This window comes from Oncorhynchus tshawytscha, linkage group LG12, assembly GCF_018296145.1.
Source record: "Oncorhynchus tshawytscha isolate Ot180627B linkage group LG12, Otsh_v2.0, whole genome shotgun sequence".
Lineage (NCBI taxonomy): Eukaryota > Metazoa > Chordata > Actinopteri > Salmoniformes > Salmonidae > Oncorhynchus > Oncorhynchus tshawytscha.
Window position 1 is genome coordinate 19,250,732 of NC_056440.1, and position 23,817 is coordinate 19,274,548.

The 23,817-nt window shown below is 41.1% G+C and overlaps 1 protein-coding gene across 5 annotated transcripts; it reads left to right on the top strand.

The window, feature by feature from the left end:
• Positions 1–7,677: 7,677 nt before the first annotated feature.
• Positions 7,678–23,482, top strand: LOC112262661 (lysosomal membrane ascorbate-dependent ferrireductase CYB561A3). Of its 5 annotated transcripts, none has more exons than XM_024438331.2 (7): positions 7,678–7,841; positions 9,285–9,435; positions 10,141–10,348; positions 19,067–19,275; positions 19,462–19,616; positions 21,766–21,934; positions 22,260–23,482. In XM_024438331.2, the coding sequence occupies exons 2-7, from the start codon at positions 9,298–9,300 to the stop codon at positions 22,281–22,283; spliced, it is 903 nt and encodes a 300-aa protein (XP_024294099.1). In that variant the 5' UTR covers positions 7,678–7,841; positions 9,285–9,297; the 3' UTR covers positions 22,284–23,482. The 5 variants fall into 5 exon arrangements, with proteins under 5 accessions (XP_024294099.1, XP_024294101.1, XP_024294097.1 ...); XM_024438329.2 differs by lacking the exon at positions 7,678–7,841 and adding an exon at positions 7,866–8,094; XM_024438333.2 differs by lacking the exon at positions 9,285–9,435.
• The last annotated feature ends 335 nt before the right edge of the window (positions 23,483–23,817 follow it).

Consider the following 23,817-nt stretch of genomic DNA (forward strand, 5'->3'; position numbering starts at 1 on the left):
CAAGTCTCTTCTTCTTATTGGTGTGCTTTAGTAGTGGTTTCTTTTCAGCAATTCGACCATGAAGGCCTGAAGCTGTGTGCCAGAAAAGGAAAGAAATGATCCCAGCCATGAAAGCAGCCAGAGCACGTGAGTACATTGCTTACATCCGCTATGACAGGCTCATTGTCTACCCTCCCTCCCAGAAGCCTGGAAAAGATGAGAGAGCCAAGCCTATGGGTTCGTAGCTTCAACCCCGCAGAACACACACACACACACCAATTGATTACTGGACTGCTGAATGTATATTTTTTTCTCTTGTTTTGTTTGCTCTTTTCAGTATTATTTCTATCTCTGATAAGCTTCCCAGGAAAGGGCTGAAAATAGCCCATATTAATATATGTAGCCTTAGAAATAAGGTTAATGAAATCAATGACGTGCTAACACCAGATAACATTCCTATATTATCCATTTCTGAGACTCACTTAGATAATTCATTTGATGATACATCAGTAGTAATACAAGGATATAACATCTATAGACGAGACAGAAATGATTATGGGGGAGGTGTTGCTGAAAATATTCAGAGCCCTATCCCTGTAATGCTTGGATAAGATCTTATGTCAAGTGTTATTGAAGTGTTGTGGTTGCAGGTTACCTTGGCACATCTAAAGCTTTTCTTGTGTGGTGTTGCTATAGGCCACAAAGTGCTAACAGTCAGTATCTAAATAATATGTGTGAGATGCTTGATAGTGTATGTGATGTAAACAGAGAGCTCTAATTTCTTGGGGACCTGAATATTGACTGGTTTTCATCAAGCTGTCCACTCAAGAGCTTCTTCTCAAGAGCTCAAGAGCTTCTTCTTACTGTAACCAGTACCTGTAATCTGGTTCAGGTTATTAATCAACCTACCAGGGTGTTTACAAACACTACAGGAACAAGATCATCCACATTTATCGATCACATTTTTACTAATGCTGTAGAACTTTGTTCTAAAGCTGTATCCGTACCCATTGGATGCAGTGATCACAATATAGTGGCTATATCCAGGAAAGCCAAAGTTCTAATAGCTGGGCTTAAAATAATGTATAAGTGATCATACAAAAGATTTTGCTGTGACTCTTATGTGGATGATGTTAAAAATATTTGTGGTCTGATGTGATTCATGAGGAGCATCCAGATGCTGCACTTGATGAATTTATGAAATTGCTTCTTCCAATTATTGATAAACATGCACCTGTTAAAACTTCTTTGGGATAGGGGGCAGCATTTTCACTTTTGGATGAATAGCTTGCCCAGAGTTAACTGCCTCCTACTCGGTCCCAGATGCTAATATATGCATATTATTATTAGTATTGGATAGAAAACACTCTGAAGTTTATAAAACTGCTTGAATGATGTCTGTGAGTATAACAGAACTCATATGGCAGGCAAAAACCTGAGAAAAAATCCAAACAGGGAGTGGGTAATCTGAGGTTTGTAGTTTTTGAACTCAGCCCCTATCGAATACACAGTGGGATATGGGTTATTTTGCACTTCCTAAGGCTTCCACTAGATGTCTACCGTCTTTAGAACGTTGTTTCAGGCTTCTACTGTGAAGTGGGAGCAAATGAGACCTGTTTGACTAAGGGGTCTGGCAGCAGCCTCGTTCTCAGTCACGCGAGTTCACATGAGAGGTATCTCTCGTTCCATTGCTTTTCAAAAGACAATGGAATTCTCCAGTTGGAACATTATTGAACATTTATGATAAAAACCTCCTAAAGATTGATTCTATACTTAGTTTGACAAGTTTCTTCGACCTGTAATATAACTTTTTGAACTTTTCGTCCGACTGGACCTGAATTCGCGTTTGGATTTGTTTACCAAACGCCCTAACAAAAGAAGCTATTTGGACATAAATGATGAACATTATCGAACAAAACAAACATTTAATGTGGAACTGCGATTCCTGGGAGTCATTCTGCTGAAGATCATCAAAGGTAAGTGAATATTTATAATGCTATTTTTGACGAATGTTGACTGCGCAACATGGCAGATATTTCTTTTGGTTGGTTTGGGCTCTGAGCGCCGTACTCAGATTATGCTTTGTCCGCAAAGTTTTTTTGAAATCTGACACAGCGGTTGCATTAAGGAGAAATGTATCTAAAGTTCCATGCATAACACTTGAATTTTCATCAACATTTCTAATGAGTATTTCTGTGAATTCATGTGGCTCTCTGCACAATCACCGCAAGTTTTAGAACTACTGAACGTAACACGCCAATGTAAAATTAGATTTTTTTATATAAATATGCACGTTATCGAACAAAACATACATGTATTGTGTAACAAAGTCCTATGAGTGTCATCTGATGAAGATCATCAAAGGTTAGTGATTAATTGTATCTCTATTTGTGCTTTTTGTGACTCCTCTCTTTGGCTGGGAAAATGGCTGGGTTTTTCTGTGGCTTGGTGGTGAGCTAACATAATCGTTTGTGGAGCTTTCGCTGTAAAGCATTTTTGAAATCAGACACTGTGGCTGGATTAACGAGAATTTTATCTTTAACTTCTTTGGTGTATCCCCCCCTTCTTCTCAATTTCCACCTAAAAACATACCCTAATCTATCTGGCTGTAGCTCAGGCCCAGAAGCAAGGATATGCATTTTCTTGGTATCATTTGAAAGGAAACAGTCTGAATTTTTTGGTAATGTGAATTGAATGTAGGAGAATATAACACAATAAATCTGGTCGAAGAAAATACAAGGAAATAAACATACGTTTTCAGTTTTTTTATTGTTGCTGCATCATCTTTCAAATGAACAAGAACAGCCAAACATACAGATAGGATGCTGGGGATGATCTGAATGAAGAATATAAGATGGCGACAATTGCTGAGCAAAGTTTTAGACAAATAACTTCAAAAATGAGCGAGCTACATGACATTGAGCATGAAGTCACCCAGGTGTCTCACACAAATGTACCCAAGTGGCCAAATTGGTACAGTGATACATTTTGAAGGAAAGAACAATATACAAAATACATACATGCTATTCTAACACACCCCAAGAAAATATATTTAAAAAATAATAATTAAACATAAACAAATAACAAGGGTAACTATTTACACATTTTCTATGTAGAATATTGTGAAGACCCTCAGTCTTCTACACAATATTGTGCTGCTGGTGCCATGGCCCAGCAGCACTGGTGTAAAGCAGAGGATTACTGAACAGGTGGTGCAGGTGATGGGGTATTTCCTGTGACAAAGGGCACAACGATGTCTCCCTACTCTGCCCTTTTTGCCCTGAGGCACATTCATGCCTGCAGAGATGAATCTGGGCAGTTGAACACCACTGGCTGGAGCAGAGGGGACAGAAGGTGATGAAGCAACTCAGTCTCGCTTTCTCTATCAATTTCCTCTATAATTTGGGTTAAATCTGTATACCTAGACTTTGTTTTAGCTTTTCCTGATTCATTCGCCATCATTTAAATATATAAACTTGCTGAAAATGCTATTGACTATGTACTGCTATGCGTAACACTCGTGGCTCCGTCAAGTAGGATTTGCAATGGCGAATGATCCTCTTTTTTACGCCAGAGTTTACGACAAAGGCAGGTCTTCGAACGTATAACCATTACATATTGCTGTTTACCTCAGCTCATTGGCTATCTTCCAAGCTAGATTTCAAGATGATCAGTGGTCATTGGGCCAAAATACAGTCAATCAACGATAGACCGGTCCTACCATTGGTGCGCAATGAGGTCATTGATTGGTGTCTTCAAATCCGTTTGTTTCGGTCAATTCGTCCCGGGAAAAGAACCATCAAGTATGGTTGTGTTAGTAACAACCAGAGGATTGCAATGAAACCAACCATGACTGGATAAACGTTTGTTTAGTGTGTGTAATTAGTTGAATGAGACGGAAATCACGACGCAAGTGGTTTACAAATGTTTCGGGTTAGGCTATAAAATTGGTTGTTATCAAACAAAACAAACATTCACTGTGTAGTTAGGACACTTGGCATTGCCACCAGAGGAAGATCTTCAAAGGTAAGTGAATTATTTTATTGTTATTTCTGACTTTCGTGACGCTAATGCTTGGTTGGAAAATGCTAGTAATACTTGCTGTCCTCAGAAAATCACATGGTTTGCTTTCGCAGTAAAGCCTTTTTGAAATTGGACACAGCGGCTGGATTAATAAGACATTCATCTTTTAAATGATGTAAGATGCATGTATTTACAAGAATGTTTACTATAACAAATGGTGTATTTAGAATGTTAGCGCTCTGCAGTTTCACCGGATGTTGGCCTGGTGGGACGTTAGCATCTCACCTACCCTAGAGAGGTTAAAATGGTGCCTGATACTTGTATGTTTGAGAAATTTGATTTATGAGATTTCTGTTGATTTGTATTTGGCGCCCTGCAGTTTCATTGGCTGTTGGCGCACCCCAGTTCTAGACAGGTTAAAGTACTCCAAAGTTTTTTTGCCATGATTATTTATATCATTGATCTTGGCTTCATAATGTAGCGGGTCTCTTATGTACCACAGGAGAACCAAGAAATGAAGAGCGACACCACGGCTGTCTTTTGGGCTTTTATGTTGATCTGCAAAAGTATTGTGAAAAGACAGGACAGGAACACATCAGTCTCCAATGCACCATCTGACAAGTTGTTCTCCACAGGAGCATGAAGAAAGGTAAAACACATATCCTGTCTCACATCCGCAATACATTGCTAGGTGCTTCAGTACCAAAATACAACAACTCATGTACAAAAACACTGCAACACAAACAAGTTACAACGTGAAAACGCCTTTATCCCATTCTGAATTTAGAGGGCCAAAACTACATCTCTCATAATCTACACCCATAATCTACACTACATCTCCCAGCTGCCCACTGCACTGAGGATAGGAAACACTATCACTACCGATAAATCCACTATAATTGAGAATTTCAATAAGCATTTTTCTATGGCTGGCCATGCTTTCCACCTGGCTACCCCTACCCCGGTCAACAGCACTGCACCCCCCACAGCAACTCGCCCAAGCCTTCCCCATTTCTCCTTCTCCCAAATACAGTCAGCTGATGTTTTGAAAGAGCTGCAAAATCTGGACCCATAAAAATCAGCCGGGCTAGACAATCTGGACCCTTATCTGCCGAAATTGTTGCAACCCCTATTACTAGCCTGTTCAACCTCTCTTTCGTGTCGTCTGAGATTCCCAAAGATTGGAAAGCAGCTGCGGTCATCCTCTTCAAAGGGGGGGACACTCTTGACCCAAACTGCTACAGACCTATATCTATCCTACCCTATCTTTCTAAGGTCTTCGAAAGCCAAGTCAACAAACAGATTACTGACCATTTCGAATCCCACCATACCTTCTCCGCAATGCAATCTGGTTTCAGAACTGGTCATGGGTGCACCTCAGCCACGCTCAAGGTCCTAAACGATATCTTAACTGCCATCGATAAGAAACAATACTGTGCAGCCGTATTCATTGACCTGGCCAAGGCTTTCGACTCTGTCAATCACCACATCCTCATCGGCAGACTCGATAGCCTTGGTTTCTCAAATGATTGCCTCGCCTGGTTCACCAACTATTTCTCTGATAGAGTTCAGTGTGTCAAATCAGAGGGCCTGTTGTCCGGGCCTCTGGCAGTCTCTATGGTGGTGCCACACGGTTCAATTCTTGGACAGACTCTCTTCTCTGTATACATCAATGATGTCGCTCTTGCTGCTGGTGAGTCTCTGATCCACCTCTACGCAGACGACACCATTCTGAAAACTTCTAGCCCTTCTTTGGACCCTGTGTTAACATCCCTCCAGCTTCAACCCTTCGAGCTTCAATGCCATACAACTCTCCTTCTGTGGCCTCCAATTACTCTTAAATACAAGTAAAACTAAATGCATGCTCTTCAACCGATCGCTGATGGCACCTGCCCGCCCGTCCAACGTCACTACTCTGGACAGTTCTGTCTTAGAATATGTGGACAACTACAAATACCTAGGTGTCTGGTTAGACTGTAAACTCTCCTTCCAGACTCACATCAAAGATCTCCAATCCAAAGTTAAATCTAAAATTGGCTTCCTATTTCGCAAACAAAGCATCCTTCACTCATGCTGCCAAACATACCCTTGTAAAACTGACCATCCTACCGATCCTCGACTTCGGCAACGTCATTTACAAAATAGCCTTCAATACCCTACTCAATAAATTGGATGCAGTCTATCACAGTGCCATCCGTTTTGTCACCAAAGCCCCATATACTACCCACCACTGCGACCTGTACGCTCTCGTTGGCTGGCCCTCGCTTCATACTCATCGCCAAACCCACTGGCTCCAGGTCATCTATAAGACCCTGCTAGGTAAAGTCCCCCCTTATCTCACCTCGCTGGTCACCATAGCAGCACCCACCTGTAGCACGCGCTCCAGCAGGTATATCTCTCTGGCACCCCCAAAACAAATTCTTACTTTGGCCGCCTCGCCTTCCAGTTCTCTGCTGCCAATTACTGGAACAAACTGCAAAAATCTCTGAAACTGGAAACACTTACAAGCTTTAAGCACCAGCTGTCAGAGCAGCTCACAGATTACTGCACCTGTACATAGCCTATCTATAATTTAGCCCAAACAACTACCTCTCCCCCTACTGTATTTATTTATTTTGCTCATTTGCACCCCCATTATTTCTATCTCTACTTTGCACATTCTTCCACTGCAAATCATACATTCCAGTGTTTATTTTTATTTTTTACTTGTTATATTGTATTTACTTCGCCACCATGGCCTTCTTTACCTCCCTTACCTTACCTCATTTGCTCACATTGTATATAGACTCATTTTTCTACTGTATTATTGACTTTAAGTTTGTTTTACTCCATGTGTAACTCTGTGTTGTTGTTCGTGTCGAACTGCTTTGCTTTATCTTGGCCAGGTCGCAATTGTAAATGAGAACTTGTTCTCAACTTGCCTTACCTGGTTAAATAAAGGTGAAATGAAAAAATAAATAAATAAATAATGCAACACCATCACCAGCTCAGCTAACCGTCTGCATCACAGAAAGGCAGACTCGAACAATTTTCGCACTCTGTAAACTATATTAATAACAGGAAAACTCTGAAAGTTACGTCTTTCAATAGTCTCAAACACCCTTATAACAATATCTACAGCATTAACCTTGGGATGTTTTATTTATTTCACGTTATGGACTTCTACAAAGGAGTAATTTGCAACACATGTTTCTCTGTGTTTTCTTGGACTGAGGAGAACGGGAGCTACGGGTAGTACCAGGGTGTTAGTAGGTGACATTTAATACATTTAGAGAAATAAAACCCGAAGATGTTAGCATCATTCAGCTACTGTAGCTGCCTACCTAACATCAACAGGCATCACCAGTAGCGCAACAATTAAAAATAGAGACCAAAAGTAAAGTTCCTGGCGATCATAGCGATCTGACTCCCCCCTTCTGTCTGTCTGAACTTGGAATATTCCTGTTGGTGGGCTTTGGCCATGACCCTCAACCTGGTTGATCTGTTCTGCGTTGTGTACTATTCTAATAATTTGAAGTTTGATGGAATAACCGTTTTAACTCTACTACAATAATACAAGCAACAGAGAGATTTTCAACAGAAAGGTTCAATGCAACACGGCACTGTTGTTGTTGGCTACTATGGCAGTTCGGGCACACAGTTTATCGTTTGTAGCCTATAATACATTTCCCATCATGCCTTGCGAGGTCAATAAGGAAATGTGACTTGTAATAAACACCAGCAGCCGTTTTTGTGCTGATTGAATAAAATGTATTTCTAAACTTTACAACATTTGGCAATGATTATAGTTAGTATTTAATTATCTCGATCAAACCTGATATGGAAGAATCTTAAGATAGGTAGGAAGAGCTTGGTAAAACTTAAAGAAAACTTACTATAGCTAACGTTACGTGTACTCATGAACTCGGGTCAATCAACAACATCTTTGTTAGCTAGCTATGATGTATTTTTGTTCAGTTTGTGGCATGTGTCTTTGACAATTTTTTCCAAGGAATATTTCTCGTTTTTAGTTTTTACCGATATGTGTACTATGATTTATATCATATGTGGCTTCTGGATGTGTTGCATACAATATTCTCACTGTATTCTAAGGTAGGCAATCTCAGGGTGACGGTGCATAGCTAGCTAGTATTTTTCTTGTGAGACCTGTTTGATATCCCCAGGGTTAAAAAGCCCTTCGTTTTGTTTAGACATAATCCATACTCAATGGAAGTACGGTCTCTCGTCAAAAGTGGTTCCATTTTGGATAGAAACTGGGCTTGTTCGACAGTGCATGCAACTGCTGAATAACTGATTTTCAAATAACCTTGCATCATAAATAACTAACAAGGCCTACTTATTATTTATAGGTCAGCCGTCACAATTGACCCACAAAGCATCATGGATGTGATGCCATAGAGATAGATGAAGGACTCTAGTGCCCTAAAGCTTGTGTTAGCATGGGCAGCAGCATTGAGGACTTTCACCATTTTGTTGTAATCAATTGGGTGGGATTTCCTATGGGTTAAGAAAGGATCACATGATGTCATCAGGATGGATCAGATAATGAATTATATGCATGTGGAAACATTCCATAACTGCAGGTGGCAGTAAATCACCAACCTTGACTTTATATCTGTTCAAAGTGTGCAATTTTTCAGTTTGTTTGCCAACCACTGATATATAATAAGAACTGGAGATTGTGTCCAATATGTTTGACCGTTGTTTTCAAGTTAATCTACTCATGATAATGAATTATACCTCAGTCCGTTCATGGACTGTCTATATCTGGGTTGCATCCGGTTCACATGCGCACTAGCACTCAGTATGCACAGAGAGCAGAAACGACATCATCCAAAAACATGGCAGACATTGGATGAATATAAAATGTTAATATGTTCGGATGTGTGTGATGGGAAAAAAAATAGGCCTCAGCGACGATTATTTTAATAATTCATTGGAAGTTTTGTGAACAAAGGTGATGACCAAAGTTTCTGATTAGGAATTTTCAAATATGACTTCTCTATGTTGCTGTCTTTGCAAAATTGTCTTTCTGGGCCGGGCGTCGGTTAAACTGCCGTATCGAAGCAAAACTGTATGAGCAGTCGAAACCGTGCTTCTAGGCTGGAACCCAGGCCCTTGTTGCCAACATATAGAAGTATTAGAAGAAGAAAATTGATTATTTCAAAATGCAGATGGCCTAAATGACGCTGCCTGTGCTCTCACAGACACCACAATGGGACAGATACAATGATGCGATGTCTACCTAAGTCTGTGTGTGATACCTTACTATTTTCACTTAGGGCACCTGACCACATGCATGACTATACCCCACCTAACACCTGTTCAACACCATCTGAGTGCTTACCCCTAAGCCAGTGGAATGAGACAATGGAATGTGGAAGCGAGTTAGCAGTTGACACAATGAAAAAGGAACTGAAATCAAGGTCCATTGTGAGTAGCCTAATGCTGCGTTCATAACCAAGTGGGAAGGTGGTATTTACCACATACAACTGGGAAGAATCCAGTTGAACGGTCCTCCAACTCTGTCACATATTAAGAAAATGGCCTTCAACTGTATTTTGGGCTGTTAAATGCAACAACAAAACATTATAACAATCTATTAATGTTTTTTTGAACACTATAATTTGTTTGCTTGCATGATAGCTGTACTCTTAGTTAATGTTGACGCAGCTTTTTTGCCATTGGCCAATCGACTTTTCTCAATGAGTTCAAAGCATGTGAATGCCTCCAACTAATATTTACGACTTCACAACTGGGAATTACCACCACCCCACTTGGTTATGAATGCAGCATCATACGTAGGAGCCACATTAAGGTATTTAGACCCAACTGATTTTGGTCAGAAACCATTTAGGGATTTTTCAAGCCACTAGACACAGAAGTAGAACATAAACTGAATCACACTTTAGTTGTCTTATCTTGCTCATTTTGTGTTGACGGTGAGACGAGATAGCGAGGACAAACTGTACGTATGGTTTTACTGTATAGCCTAGGCTTTTATTATTGTCCATTTGACCTGCTTCACACCTCTCAGAGTGGAGGTTTATTCCTACTCTGAAAATGTCCTGACTTCTGTAACCATGCAATTCCATTAAATAACTTTCTTTCCATTTTTTTCTTGCGTTCTTAAACTAGCTTGCAGATTGTTCTACCAGGATGAGATCCATTGTGTCTTTCTACTTCTGCTACCTGCTGTGCCTGTGCCTGGGGATCGCCTGTGTGGTGTTTGTGTCCATCTGGAACTCCCAGTGGCGTGGTGGCTTTGCCTGGGATGGCTCGGCTCTTCAGTTTAACTGGCACCCTGTCCTGATGGTCACAGGTCTGGTCGTGCTCTACGGCAATGGTGAGTGGCTCAGGAAGTGCTTTTACTTCCAGTCTTTGGTGCAGGCAGATGTGTCTCAGCCTTTGAAATGAGAACTTGATGTTTTTTTAATTACAATGACTGTCTCAGGTTTGGATAGTTTGTGTTATGTATGGGGGTTTGTTATGTAGGTGAGTGGCTTAGTCAGTTGTAGTGAAACTACAATCAAGTGGTTTCACATTCCCTTGTTGATGCAGATGAATGTGTCTCAGACATGAATTGGAAATAAGAACTGAAAGCATTTCAATCGCAATGAATGATTCATGTTTGGATATATAATGTTATGTAGGATATGAAGATGTTCTGTGCTGGTGTTTCGGCATATAGAAAGCTAAATAAAGTCACCTTAACTTCCTTCGCTGCTCCCTTCTCGTCTTTCCCTTGCACCGTAGGCATGTCAAGAACTTAACCACGTTGACAGTGTACTGCAGGGATATTCAACTGGAGGCCCGCGGGCCAGATCCGGGCCGTTTATTCATTTAGACTGGCCCTTTGATCAATTCTGAACATTAATAAAATATCTGCAAAAAAATCCTTGCCAAAATCTGACATTCAGTGCCAAAATGTGATTTTTGCAGTCTAGCTCCTATATGGATAATGTTTTCTTCATATGAATTTGGCTCAAGCGTTTGAACAGTTTAATCTACACAATATGACCCCATTTCTAAAAGCTACGACTCTCAGGAACAAATACGTGCCTTCTGTTTCCCTCTCTGATGCTCACAAGGAATCATTAGAAGGGAGCGTGACAGAAAAACATCTAATGACTGGGGGAAATTAATTCAAAGCATACTTCCTTCAGACTGGAATTTGGCATTACCTGATTTGACACATCCTTGTGTTATTTATTGAGATGCATAGTTTTCAGATCATTTTAAAATGACCTAATTACTTTTAATAGTTGTTTAAAAATACGGTTGTGGTGACCGTATTACCGCCACACTGGCAGTCACGAGTCATGAAGGTAGTCAAATTCCACATGACCATTTAGACATGGTTATTAGGCTTCTCCAAGCTCTAATGCTGCTGCTGGTCATTAGTAGCCTACCAAACTTGCTAACGGTCTAGTACTCAGCACTCAATTGTCCCTCTAATCAAAATCCCATCAAACACTTCATGAGAGCCCATGAGCTCATGTTGCGCAACATTTCTATAGAGTGATGGCCGTAAATAAAAAGACGAGGATACCATCAGCTTTCTATAGACTAGGCCTACTATATTTATTTATAAACTTTCTTAATATTAAGCACATTGCTTCTCTTTACAACAGGAGTATAGCTTACCTGGCTGGCATGAAAATAAATCATGGGGAAAAGCATCCTCCATTCGCTATTTAAGTGCTTAGATTACATGTATTTTTCGATACAGGTGCATGATAATGGTCCATTCTAAATCAAAACAAATGTCACACATATATTACTTAGTGTATGTAAAGACAAGATTAAATCAAGAATAGTCTGATGGGTAACAATATTAGCCTATCACTGGTGAATTATATATTATCACTTGTGAATGATACACGACATAAGAAACAAAGCCTTTTTTTCCAACATTTTCTAATCATAGTCGCCACCTCATGTAGCCTAGCCCAGTGGTTCCCAAACGTTTTGTACCCCTTCAAACATTCAACCTCCAGCTGTGCACCCCTTCTAGCACTAGGGTCAGCTCACTCTCAAATGTTGTTTTTTGCAGTCATTGTAAGCCTGCCACACACACACTATATGATACATTTATTAAACATAAGATTGAGTGTGAGTTTTTGTCACAACCTGGGTCGTGGGAAGAGACAAATAATAATATAATAATAATAAATAATTTTGCTCTTTATTTAACCATCTTACATATAAAATCTTATTTGTTTATCGAAAATTGTGAATAACTCGCCACAGGTTAATGAGAAGTTGGTGTCATCAGTTTAGGGAAAGTACCTGCGTAATTGTGCACCCAACTCACTCAGGTGCTTTGCTATATCACATTTGACATTGTCCATAAGCTTGAGTTCATTTGCACACAAAAAATCATACAATGATGGAAATACCTGTGTGTTGTCCTTGTTAATGCAGACAGAGAAGAGCTCCAACTTCTTAATCATAGCCTCAATTTTGTCCCGCACATTGAATATAGTTGTGGAGAGTCCCTGTAATCCTAGATTCAGATCATTCAGGTGAGAAAAAACATCACCCAGATAGGCCAGTTGTGTGAGAAACTCATCATCATGCAAGCGGTGGTCAAAACTTGAAGCTCGTCTTTCAATTAAAAACAATGTGTCAATACTTTGCCTCTTGATAACTAGCGCACTTCTGTATGTTGTAAAAGCGTTACATGGTCGCTGCCCATGTCATTGCATAGTGCAGAAAATACACGAGAGTTCAGGGGCCTTGCTTGAACAAGGTCAACCATTTTCACTGTAGTGTCCAAAACGTCTTTCAAGCTGTCAGGCTTTCCCTTGGTAGCAAGAGCCTCTCGGTGTATGCTGCAGTGTACCCAAGTGGCGACGGGATCAACTGCTAGCACGCGCGTTACCACTCCACTATAAATCAATTTGTATTTATTTGTCACATGCGGCAAATAGACCTTACAGTTAAATGCTTACTTACAAGCCCTTAACCAACAATGTAGTTTTAAGAAAAATAAGTATTAAATAAAAAATGTAAAATAACAAATAATTAAAGAGCAGCAGTAAAATAACATTAGCGAGGCTATATACACAGGGTACTGGTACATAGTCAATGTGCGTGGACACAAGTTAGTAGAGGTAATTGAGGTCAAATGTACATGTCGGTAGAGTTAGTGACTATGCATAGATAATAAACAGAGACTAGCGGGGGTCAATGCAAATAGTCAGGGTAGCCATTTGATTACCTGTTCAGGAGTCTTATGGCTTGGAGGTAGAAGCTGTTTAGAAGCCTTTTGGACCTAGACTTGGCGCTCCGGTACCGCTTGCCATGCGGTAGCAGAGAGAACGGTCTATGACTAGGGTGGCTGGAGTCTTTGACAATTTTTAGGGCCTTCCTCTGACACCGCCTGGTATAGAGGTCCTGGATGGCGGGAAGCTTGGACCCAGCGATGTACTGGGCCGTATGCACTACCCTCTGTAGTGCCTTGCGGTCGGAGGCCGAGCAGTTGTCATTCCAGGCAGTGGTGCAACCAGTCAGGAAGCTCTCGATGGTGCAGCTGTAGAACTTTTTGAGGATCTGAGGACCAATGCCAAATGTTTTCAGACTCCTGAGATTGAATAGTCTTCGTCGTGCCCTCTTCACAACTGTCTTGGTGTGTTTGGACCATGATAGTTTGTTGGTGATGTGGACGCCAAGGAAATTGAAGCTCTCAACCTGCTCCACTACAGCCCCGTCGATGAGAATGGGGGTGTGCTCGGTCCTCCTTTTCCTGTAGTCCACAATCATCTCCTTTGTCCTGATCATATTGAGGAAGAGGTTGTTATCCTGGCACTACATGGCCAGGTCTCTGATCTCCCTATAGGCTGTCTCATCGTGGTCGGTAATCAGGCTGTTGTGAGCTTAGTGATGAGCTTTGAGGGCACTATGGTGTTAACGCTGAGCTGTAGTCAATGAATAGCATTCTCACATAGGTGTTCCTTTTGTCCAGGTGGGAACGGGCAGTGTGGAGTGCAATAGAGATTGCATCATCTGTGGATCTGTTGAGGCGGAATGCAAATTGGAGTGGATCTATGGTTTCTGGGATAATGGTGTTGATATGAGCCATGACCAGCCTTTCAAAGCACTTCATGGTTACAGACGTGAGCGCTACGGGTCGGTAGTCATGTAGGCATGTTACCTTAGTGTTCTTGGGCACAAGGACTATGGTGGTCTGCTTGAAATATGTTGGTATTACAGACTCAGTCAAGAAGAGATTGAAAATGTCAGTGAAGACATTTGCCAGTTGGTCAGCGCATGCTCGGAGTACACATCCTAGTAATCCGTCTGGCCCTGCTGCCTTGTGAATGTTGACCTGTTTAAAGGTATTACTCAAGTCGGCTACGGAGAGTGTGATCACACAGTTGTCCGGAACAGCTGATGCTCTCATGCATGTTTCAGTGTTGCTCTCCTCGAAGTGCGCATAGAAGTAATTTAGCTCGTCTGGTAGGCTGGTGTCACTGGGCAGCTCGCAGCTGTGCTTCCCTTTGTAGTCTGTAATAGTTTGCCAGCCCTGCCACATCCAACGTGCATCAGAGCCGGTGTAATACGATTCAATCTTAATCCTGTATTGACACTTTGCCTGTTTGATAGTTCGTCGGAGGGCATCATAAGCATCATAAGCTTCCGAGTTAGAGTCCCACTCCTTGAAAGCGGCAGCTCTAGCCTTTAGCTCAGTGCGAATGTTGCCTGTAATCCATGGCTTTTGGTTGGTGTATGTACGTACAGTCACTGTGGGGATGATGTCATCGATGCAGTTATTGATGAAGCCAGTGACTGATGTGTTGTACCTCTCCTAGGGACAGTAGCAACAGGGCTGAAATTTCTCCTGTGGACTGACTTTTAGAAATACTTTTGTAACCCTTTACAGCTTTATGCAAGGCAGCAATTCTTAATATTAGGTCTTCTGAGATGTCTTTTGTTCGAGGCATGGTTCACATCACGCAATGCTTCTTGTGAATAGCAAACTCAAATTTTGTGAGTCTTTTTTGGGGGGCAGGGCAGCTCTAACCAAAATCTCCAATCTCGTCTCATTGATTCGACTCCAGGTTATTTGACTCCTGATTCCAATTAGCTTTTGGAGAAGTCATTAGCCTAGGTGTTCACATACTTTTTCCAACCTACACTGTGAATGTTTAAACAATGTATACAATATAGACAAGAAAAATACAATAATTTGTGTGTTATTAGTTTAAGCACACTATGTTTGTCTATTGTTGTGATTTAGATGAAGATCAGATCAAATTGTATGTCAAATTTATGCAGACATCCAGGTAATTCCAAAGGGTTCGCATACTTTTTCTTGCCACTGTATATGTGATCCTAGTTCATCTATTTTGTTATCCAATGATTGTACGTACGTTGGCTAATAGGACTGATGGTAAAGGCAGATTATCCAATTGCCGTAGGATCCATACAAGGCACCCCAACCTATGTCCCGATATCTCTGTCTCTTTCTCCTGCGAATGATGGGGATGAGGGCCTTGTTCGGGTGTCTGAAGTAAATCCTTCGCTTTCGACTCATTAAAAAAATCTTCCTCCAGTACGAGGTGAGTAATCGCTGTCCTGATATCTTGAAGCTCTTTTCAGTCATAAGAGACGGTGGCAGAAACAGTATGTACAAAATAAGTTACAAATAACACGAAAAAACACACACAATAGCACAATTGGTTAGGAGACAGTAAAACGGCAGCCATCTCCTCCAGCGTCAGTTTCAAGTTTGAGGAAGACAATTTTCAGCGTTAAAATGACCTTTATAATGCAAGCATTACATGCATAATTATATTTGTGGTCACTTTTGATAATGGTGTTTTCCACTAATGGAACATTCGCACTTATAGCCTACTACCTTGTGCTTATTGCTGCGCTTATATTGTGAAGAAATAACCTAATAGTTCATCAACATTTTAAGCTAAACGTTCTGATCTGTTGCGTCAGCCACATTGCATAAAACGTTTTTTTGATGCTAGTTGTTGTATTAATTTGGGATCCATCTCATTCCACAACTGTCCCAGACTATGTTTGGAATATTTATTTCTCGCACATAATATAATAGGTCGACTTCTCTACGATGGGGGATAGTAGATTAACATAGGCCCGTGCTTTTGCTGTTCATTAGGCCTACTCATCTTGTTGGTTGATGAAAAGTAAATGTGGACATTTCTTCCAATATCTTTCAATATGCACCTCGGAATTGGATAAGGAATTTGCGCAGTTGCATCCCGGAGGTGTCTGACTTGTAGCCTGTGAAGACCCTTCGAATTGCGAAGGGCACAACTCCGCACTCCAGGCCGCAAAAGTGCATTACGGCCAGAAAGGGGATGCCGCCATGAAATTCGATGCATTATCAAGTGCTTGTCAAATTGTGAATGAGAGACTATTGGAGTGTGTACAGCCTGCGCAAAAAAAGAGCTTATGCCTTTCAAGTTACTTTTTTCAAATCATCATTAGCGTCTCATCGTGCAGCCTTACAATGAATAAAAACATCTAAACATATAGCCCAACATTTGTAGAACAAGTAAAGTTACATTAATAACTCTAAATGTAGCATATAAGGGGTACCTATATACAGTGCCTTGCGAAAGTATTCGGCCCCCTTGAACTTTGCGACCTTTTGCCACATTTCAGGCTTCAAACAAAGATATAAAACTGTATTTTTTTGTGAAGAATCAACAACAAGTGGGACACAATCATGAAGTGGAATGACATTTATTGGATATTTCAAACTTTTTTAACAAATCAAAAACTGAAAAATTGGGTGTTCAAAATTATTCAGCCCCCTTAAGTTAATACTTTGTAGCGCCACCTTTTGCTGCGATTACAGCTGTAAGTCGCTTGGGGTATGTCTCTATCAGTTTTGCACATCGAGAGACTGACATTTTTTCCCATTCCTCCTTGCAAAACAGCTCGAGCTCAGTGAGGTTGGATGGAGAGCATTTGTGAACAGCAGTTTTCAGTTCTTTCCACAGATTCTCGATTGGATTCAGGTCTGGACTTTGACTTGGCCATTCTAACACCTGGATATGTTTATTTTTTAACCATTCCATTGTAGATTTTGCTTTATGTTTTGGATCATTGTCTTGTTGGAAGACAAATCTCCGTCCCAGTCTCAGGTCTTTTGCAGACTCCATCAGGTTTTCTTCCAGAATGGTCCTGTATTTGGCTCCATCCATCTTCCCATCAATTTTAACTATCTTCCCTGTCCCTGCTGAAGAAAAGCAGGCCCAAACCATGATGCTGCCACCACCATGTTTGACAGTGGGGATGGTGTGTTCAGGGTGATGAGATGTGTTGCTTTTACGCCAAACATAACGTTTTGCATTGTTGCCAAAAAGTTCAATTTTGGTTTCATCTGACCAGAGCACCTTCTTCCACATGTTTGTTGTGTCTCCCAGCTGGCTTGTGGCAAACTTTAAATGACACTTTTTATGGATATCTTTAAGAAATGGCTTTCTTCTTGCCACTCTTCCATAAAGGCCAGATTTGTGAAATATACGACTGATTGTTGTCCTATGGACAGAGTCTCCCACCTCAGCTGTAGATCTCTGCAGTTCATCCAGAGTGATCATGGGCCTCTTGGCTGCATCTCTGATCAGTCTTCTCCTTGTATGAGCTGAAAGTTTAGAGGGACGGCCAGGTCTTGGTAGATTTGCAGTGGTCTGATACTCCTTCCATTTCAATATTATCGCTTGCACAGTGCTCCTTGGGATGTTTAAAGCTTGGGAAATCTTTTTGTATCCAAATCCAGCTTTAAACTTCTTCACAACAGTATCTCAGACCTGCCTGGTGTGTTCCTTGTTCTTCATGATGCTCTCTGCGCTTTTAACGGACGTCTGAGACTATCACAGTGCAGGTGCATTTATACAGAGACTTGATTACACACAGGTGGATTGTATTTATCATCATTAGTCATTTAGGTCAACATTGGATCATTCACAGATCCTCACTGAACTTCTGGAGAGAGTTTGCTGCACTGAAAGTAAAGGGGCTGAATAATTTTGCACGCCCAATTTTTCTGTTTTTGATTTGTTAAAAAAGTTTGAAATATCCAATAAATGTCGTTCCACTTCATGATTGTGTCCCACTTGTTGTTGATTCTTCACAAAAAAATACAGTTTTATATCTTTATGTTTGAAGCCTGAAATGTGGCAAAAGGTCGCAAAATTCAAGGGGGCCGAATACTTTCGCAATGCACTGTATTTGTTAACCGCTCAACGCAGATTAGCCGCATGTGCGCACTCCCTCAAATCGTTTGGAGAAAATATTTATATTTTATTCAGCTTTGTTCAATTGTAATCTTCATACTATAAGATAATGAAATGGAATTTTAAGGAAATCTCGTCTTCTAAATGAACTAGTGTAGCCCACAACCATTTGGCATAGCCACATCAGGACCTAACATAAGGACAACTCAGAGTATGCTGTTCTTTTCTTCTGAAATAGACTACATTTTCTTAAGATCATGCGTCTTTAGACCTGTCTAAAATAAATAATGGAATTATTGTGAAGGTGTAGGCTATATTACATGGATTTATTAGACTTTAAAAAATATCTTGTAGGCTATATTTGGAAGCCCTGAGATGTGAAATGTGTTTGTTAATTAACTGTCAATTACCATGATACCCACAGTTATTTGCTTGACAATCACAGGCTGATGAAATTTCGTGACCGCCACAGCCCTAGTTGTGCTTTTCCTTTTCAATGATTATAAAATGTTTTGGTTGCACCTCGACTTAGTTGCCTTCCACTTCTTTCATAATTACCTTTAGCAACATTCAATTTTAAGATAAGTGCTTTATTGGTGTGTTTGTGTGTTGCTTTTTTATACAGTTTATACAGTTCTTCCAAAGAATAATCGCTTATGGAAATGTCTGGCCCCCCCTGCAATTTTAGATCTGGCCCCTGTACGAATATAGTTGAATAGCCCTGGTGTACTGTACACACGAGAGAAAGACAATTAAAACAAAGCTTCAATTGCAGCTGATATCCAAGTAAAGTGAGTGGTGACCTTTTTACATTTTTGTGTCTTTACCTGTCTTATCTCTAGGAGCGGTGTTGTACCGCATTCCCCTCACATGGGGGCAGAATAAGCTGCCCTGGAAACTGCTGCATGCTGGTGTCATGCTCCTGGCCCTGCTCTGCTCCATCCTTGGCCTCTGTGCTGTGTTTGACTTCCACCACACCAACAGCACTCCCAACCTCTACTCCTTGCACAGCTGGATTGGCATTTGCACTACAGCACTCTTCACCACTCAGGTTCAGTATATCTGCCACTGCCAGCACACAAATTAAAACGGCATTGTCTTAAAAACAATTGTCAGCTCATATTACGCCATATAATGGCCTAAACGTATTATGTCGTACTTGGCATGTATGGCGATTGTTAAAATCGTAATGCCACTTTCTATGTCTGTGAGATGGTGACATATGTTTTGTTTTCAGTGGGTGATGGGCCTTGCTGGCTTCCTCCTACCCTGGTCACCCATGTCATTCCGCAAGCTGCTTAAGCCTGCCCATGTGTGGATGGGAGGCTGCATACTGATACTCAGCATTGTATCCTGCATTTCAGGGATCAACGAGAAGCTCTTCTTTGCACTGTAAGAGACATTGGCTGCATCTCAAATAGCACCCTATTCACTATACACTCTTAGAAAAAAGGGTTCGAAAAGGGTTCTTCGGTTGTCCCCATAGGATAACCCTTTTTGGTTCCACGTAGAACCCTGTTGGGTTCCATGTAGAACCCTCTGTTGAAATGAACATGGAATCCAAAAGGGTTCTACCTTGAACTGAAAAGGGTTATGCTATGGGGACAGCCGAAGAACCCTTTTAGGTTCTAGATAGCTCCTTTTTTTCTAAGAGTGTAGTGCAATACTTTTGACTAGGCCTCATAGGTGAAAAGCAGTACACTAGGGCAGTGTTTCACATTTTTTTTGGAAGTGCTAACATTTCATTCAAGCCTTTGATTTCAATCATGTACAGTGCATTCTGAAAGTATTCAGACCCCTTGACTTTTTCCACATTTTTTACATTACAGACTTATTCTATTCTACACACAAAGTAGAAAACAGGTTCTTAGAATGTTTTACAAATGTATTAGAAATTAAAAACTGAAATACTTTATTTACATAATTATTCAGACCCTTTGCTATGAGACTTGAAATTGAGCTTAGGTGCATCCTGTTTCCATTGATCATCCTTGAGATGTTTCTATAACTTGATTGGAGTCCAGCTGTTTTAAATTCAATTGATTGGACATAATTTGGAAAGGTACTCGCCTGTCTATATAAGGACCCACAGTTGACAGTTCATGTCAGAGCAAAAACCAAGCCATGTGGTCAACGGAAGTGTCCGTATAGCTCCAAGACAGGATTTTGTCGAGGCACAGATCTGGGGAAGGCTCCCAAAAAATGTCTTCAACATTGAAGGTCCCCAAGAACACAGTGGCCTCCATCATTCTTAAATGGAAGAAGTTTGGAACCATCAAGACTCTTCCTTGAGCTGGCCACCAGGCCAAACGGAGCAATCGGTGGAGAAGAGCCTTGGTCAGGTTGGTGACTAAGAACCCGATGGTCACTCTGACAGAGCTCCACAGTTCCTCTGTGGAGATGCAAGAGCCTTCCAGAAGGACAGCCATCTCGGCAGCACTCCACCAATCAGGCCTTTATGGTAGAGTGGCCAGACCGAAGCCACTCTTCAGTAAAAGGCACATGACAGCCCGCTTGGAGTTTGCCAAAAGGCACCTGAAGACTCTCAGACCATGAGAGACAAGATTCTCTGGTCTGATGAAACCAAGATTCAACTCTTTGGCCTGAATGCCAAGCTTCACTTCTGGAGGAAACCTGGCACCGTCCCTACTGTGAAGCATGGTGGTGGCATCATCATTCTGTGGGGATAATTTTCAGAGACTGGGAGACTAGTCAGGATTGAGGGAAAGTTTAACAGAGCAAAGTACAGAGAGATCCCTGATTAAATCCTGATCCAGAGCGCTCAGGACCTCAGACTGGGAAAAAGGTTGATCTTCCAACAGGACAACAACCCTAAGCACACAGCCAAGACAATGCAGGAGTGGCTTCGGGGCAAGTCTCTGAATGTCCTTGAGTAGCCCAGCCAGAGGCCAGATTTGAACAAGACCTAACATCTCTGGAGAGACCTGAATATACCTGTGCAGCGTCGCTCCCCATCCAACCTGACAGAGCTTGAGAGGATCTGTAGAGACGAATGGGAGAAACTCCCCAAATATAGGTGTACCAAGCTTGTAGCATCATACCAAAGAAGACGCGAGGCTGTAATCGGGTTGGAGTAAAGGGTCTGAAGGCTTATATTAATGTGAAATTTGCATTTATTTTTATTTTATATATATATATATATATATACTATTGCAAAAAAAAACTGTTTTTGCTTTGTCGTTATGGGGTATTGTGTGTAGGTTGATGAGGGGAAAAAACAACTTAATCCAATGTGGAAAAAGTCAACGGGTCTGAATACTTTCCAAAGGCACTGTATGTTAGTGCTAGGGAAAAAACTACCATGTGCACCCCTTTGAATCCCAAGGAACAGGATTGAGAATTATTGTACTAGGGAATAGGTTGCCATTTGGGAAACATTTTATATTTTTTTATTGAGTAGGAAACAATGTACTCTTTATACACATATTTCCATAATATAGCTAAAGACAAAAAGGACATCAACCTGTGTTAGACAATATTATTCAAACTGTGTACAAAGTGTTGTTGATTCTTTCTTCAGGAAAGGAACCACCAATGGAACAATGCCATATGGCAACCTGCCACCTGAGGCATTGGTCGCCAACTCATTAGGAGTCTTGATTGTAGCCTTTGGATTGGTCGTCCTGAAGATTCTGTCCAATCAGAAATGGCAGCGACCAGAGCCTCAAAGTGAAGACCTGGGCTACAGTGTGAGTGCAACAAACCTTCTGATGTAATGTTGCCAAGTCAGATGTCCTGACCGAGTGCAGCACTGAATATGATGTGTAAAAATCAGAACAGATTTGTCCCATACTATGTATGCAGATAGAGCTGTATTATCTTCATAGCTGTTTGTATTGTTTTTGTTGTGAAATGGTTATAAACCCTGTTTGGTCTAAAACAAATTCATTATTTGAATGACATCTGAAAATGCTTTTTTTCCCCCAATACTATATTCATACTAGGTGAAAGTGTATTCACAGATGTATTCAACTCCTTTGCGTTTTTAACTAACTTTAATGTTTCCACATGCAGCCACTGCTTCAAGACGACAGCTAATAGAAGAGATGAGGAGGCTTCAAACCCGCTCTCAGCCGCTAACCATACTACGCAAGCTATCCAGAAATGTTATCTGCCCCTGCTGGGTCCAAAGTTGCCTTAAGCAAATAATGAGATGTTGAATGTCCTAGGACCAGGGCCAAACCTGGGCATAAGGGCCCCTGGCCACTTTGGGGTCTGAACTTACTGTTGAGAGTTAATATAGTAAAATACACTAGGTACAATTTTAAAATGTGTTATTGCATCAGCAGTTTTTCTCTTATATCAGACACTGACAGTCACTGAATTAGCCAATGTCAGCTAAAAATGTTTTGATTGGTAAGTTAGTCTAGCCAGCTATCTAAACATTGTAGTAATCATGGCCAAATTACTGACTCGGCACGCAGGGCACATGCCAAGGGGCCATGAACTCCAGGGCGCTTACTTTGATTTTGTTAGTCATTCTCACTCAGATATCATATTGAAGTGATACTTCGGGATTTCGGCAATGAGGCCCTTTATCTACTTATCCAGAGTCAGATGAACTTGTGGATGCCATTTTTATGGTTCTGTGTCCAGTATGAGGCAGGCTAGAGGTAGTTTCGCAAGCCAATGCTAACTAGCGTTACCCATAAACTTCCAGTTATTGTGCTATCTGCTGGCATGCTAGCAGATACCAATAGACCTCCAGTCATTGCGCTAACGCTAGTTAGACATTGCAATAGCGCTAGTTAGCAACTTCCTTCAAACCGCACACAGAGACATTAAAATGGTGTCAAGAAGTTAATCTGACTCTGGGGAAGTTGATAAAGGGCCTCGGTGTCCAAATCCCAAAATATCCCTTTAACATGACATAAGTCAGGGCAAAATGTGTAAAATTGCTGAAAATCAGCTGGTAAACTGCAAATGTTTCTCTCTGTCCCATGGCAAAATGAGTAGAATTGCATGAAATTTACTTTCAAACTTAAAAATGTTTCTCTCCGCTGTCAAGATGGGACCACGGTAATCTTTTGGCTGCGAGGTGGAGCTCCCCCCAACCAAATCTTGCTTAGGGCCCCCAAAAGACTATTGCTGGCCCTGGTCATGACAGTGTTGTAAGCAATAGTATGTGTCCCATCAAGATATACGTTTTATAAATGTATTAAATTGTAGATTTTCCATCGCTGCCTTCTTTTTTTATGAATAAAATCATGAATAAAGTCTGATATACTCAAAGATAACACGGTATTTCATCAGTTCTTTGTGACTGCCATTCCTGTTGTGCATGCAATTTAGGCTGTAGCCTCATCATTAAAGCTACAGTCTGGGATTTTGGAATCTGTTCAATGCTCATTTCAATTCTTTATATTGACCATTCAGTGTTTGGCCACACAAACAATATGTTGTGTTCTTATGGGGTAGAGAAAGCTACAGATAGGCCTATATGGCCAGCAGCATACCACCCTGCATCCCACTGCTGGCTTGTTTCTGAAGCTAAGCAGGGTTGGTCCCTGGAAGGGAGACCAGATGCTGCTGGAAGTGGTGTTGGAGGGCCAGTAGGAGGCACCCTTTGGTA

Coding starts and splice junctions, on each gene's coding strand:
- LOC112262661 (XM_024438329.2), top strand. CDS start 7,901: ATGAACTCGGGTCAATCAACAACATCTTTGTTAGCTAGCTATGATGTA. Junction 10,349..19,066: donor GGTCGTGCTCTACGGCAATG/GTGAGTGGCTCA, acceptor TCTTATCTCTAG/GAGCGGTGTTGTACCGCATT. Junction 19,617..21,765: donor GAGAAGCTCTTCTTTGCACT/GTAAGAGACATT, acceptor TTCTTTCTTCAG/GAAAGGAACCACCAATGGAA.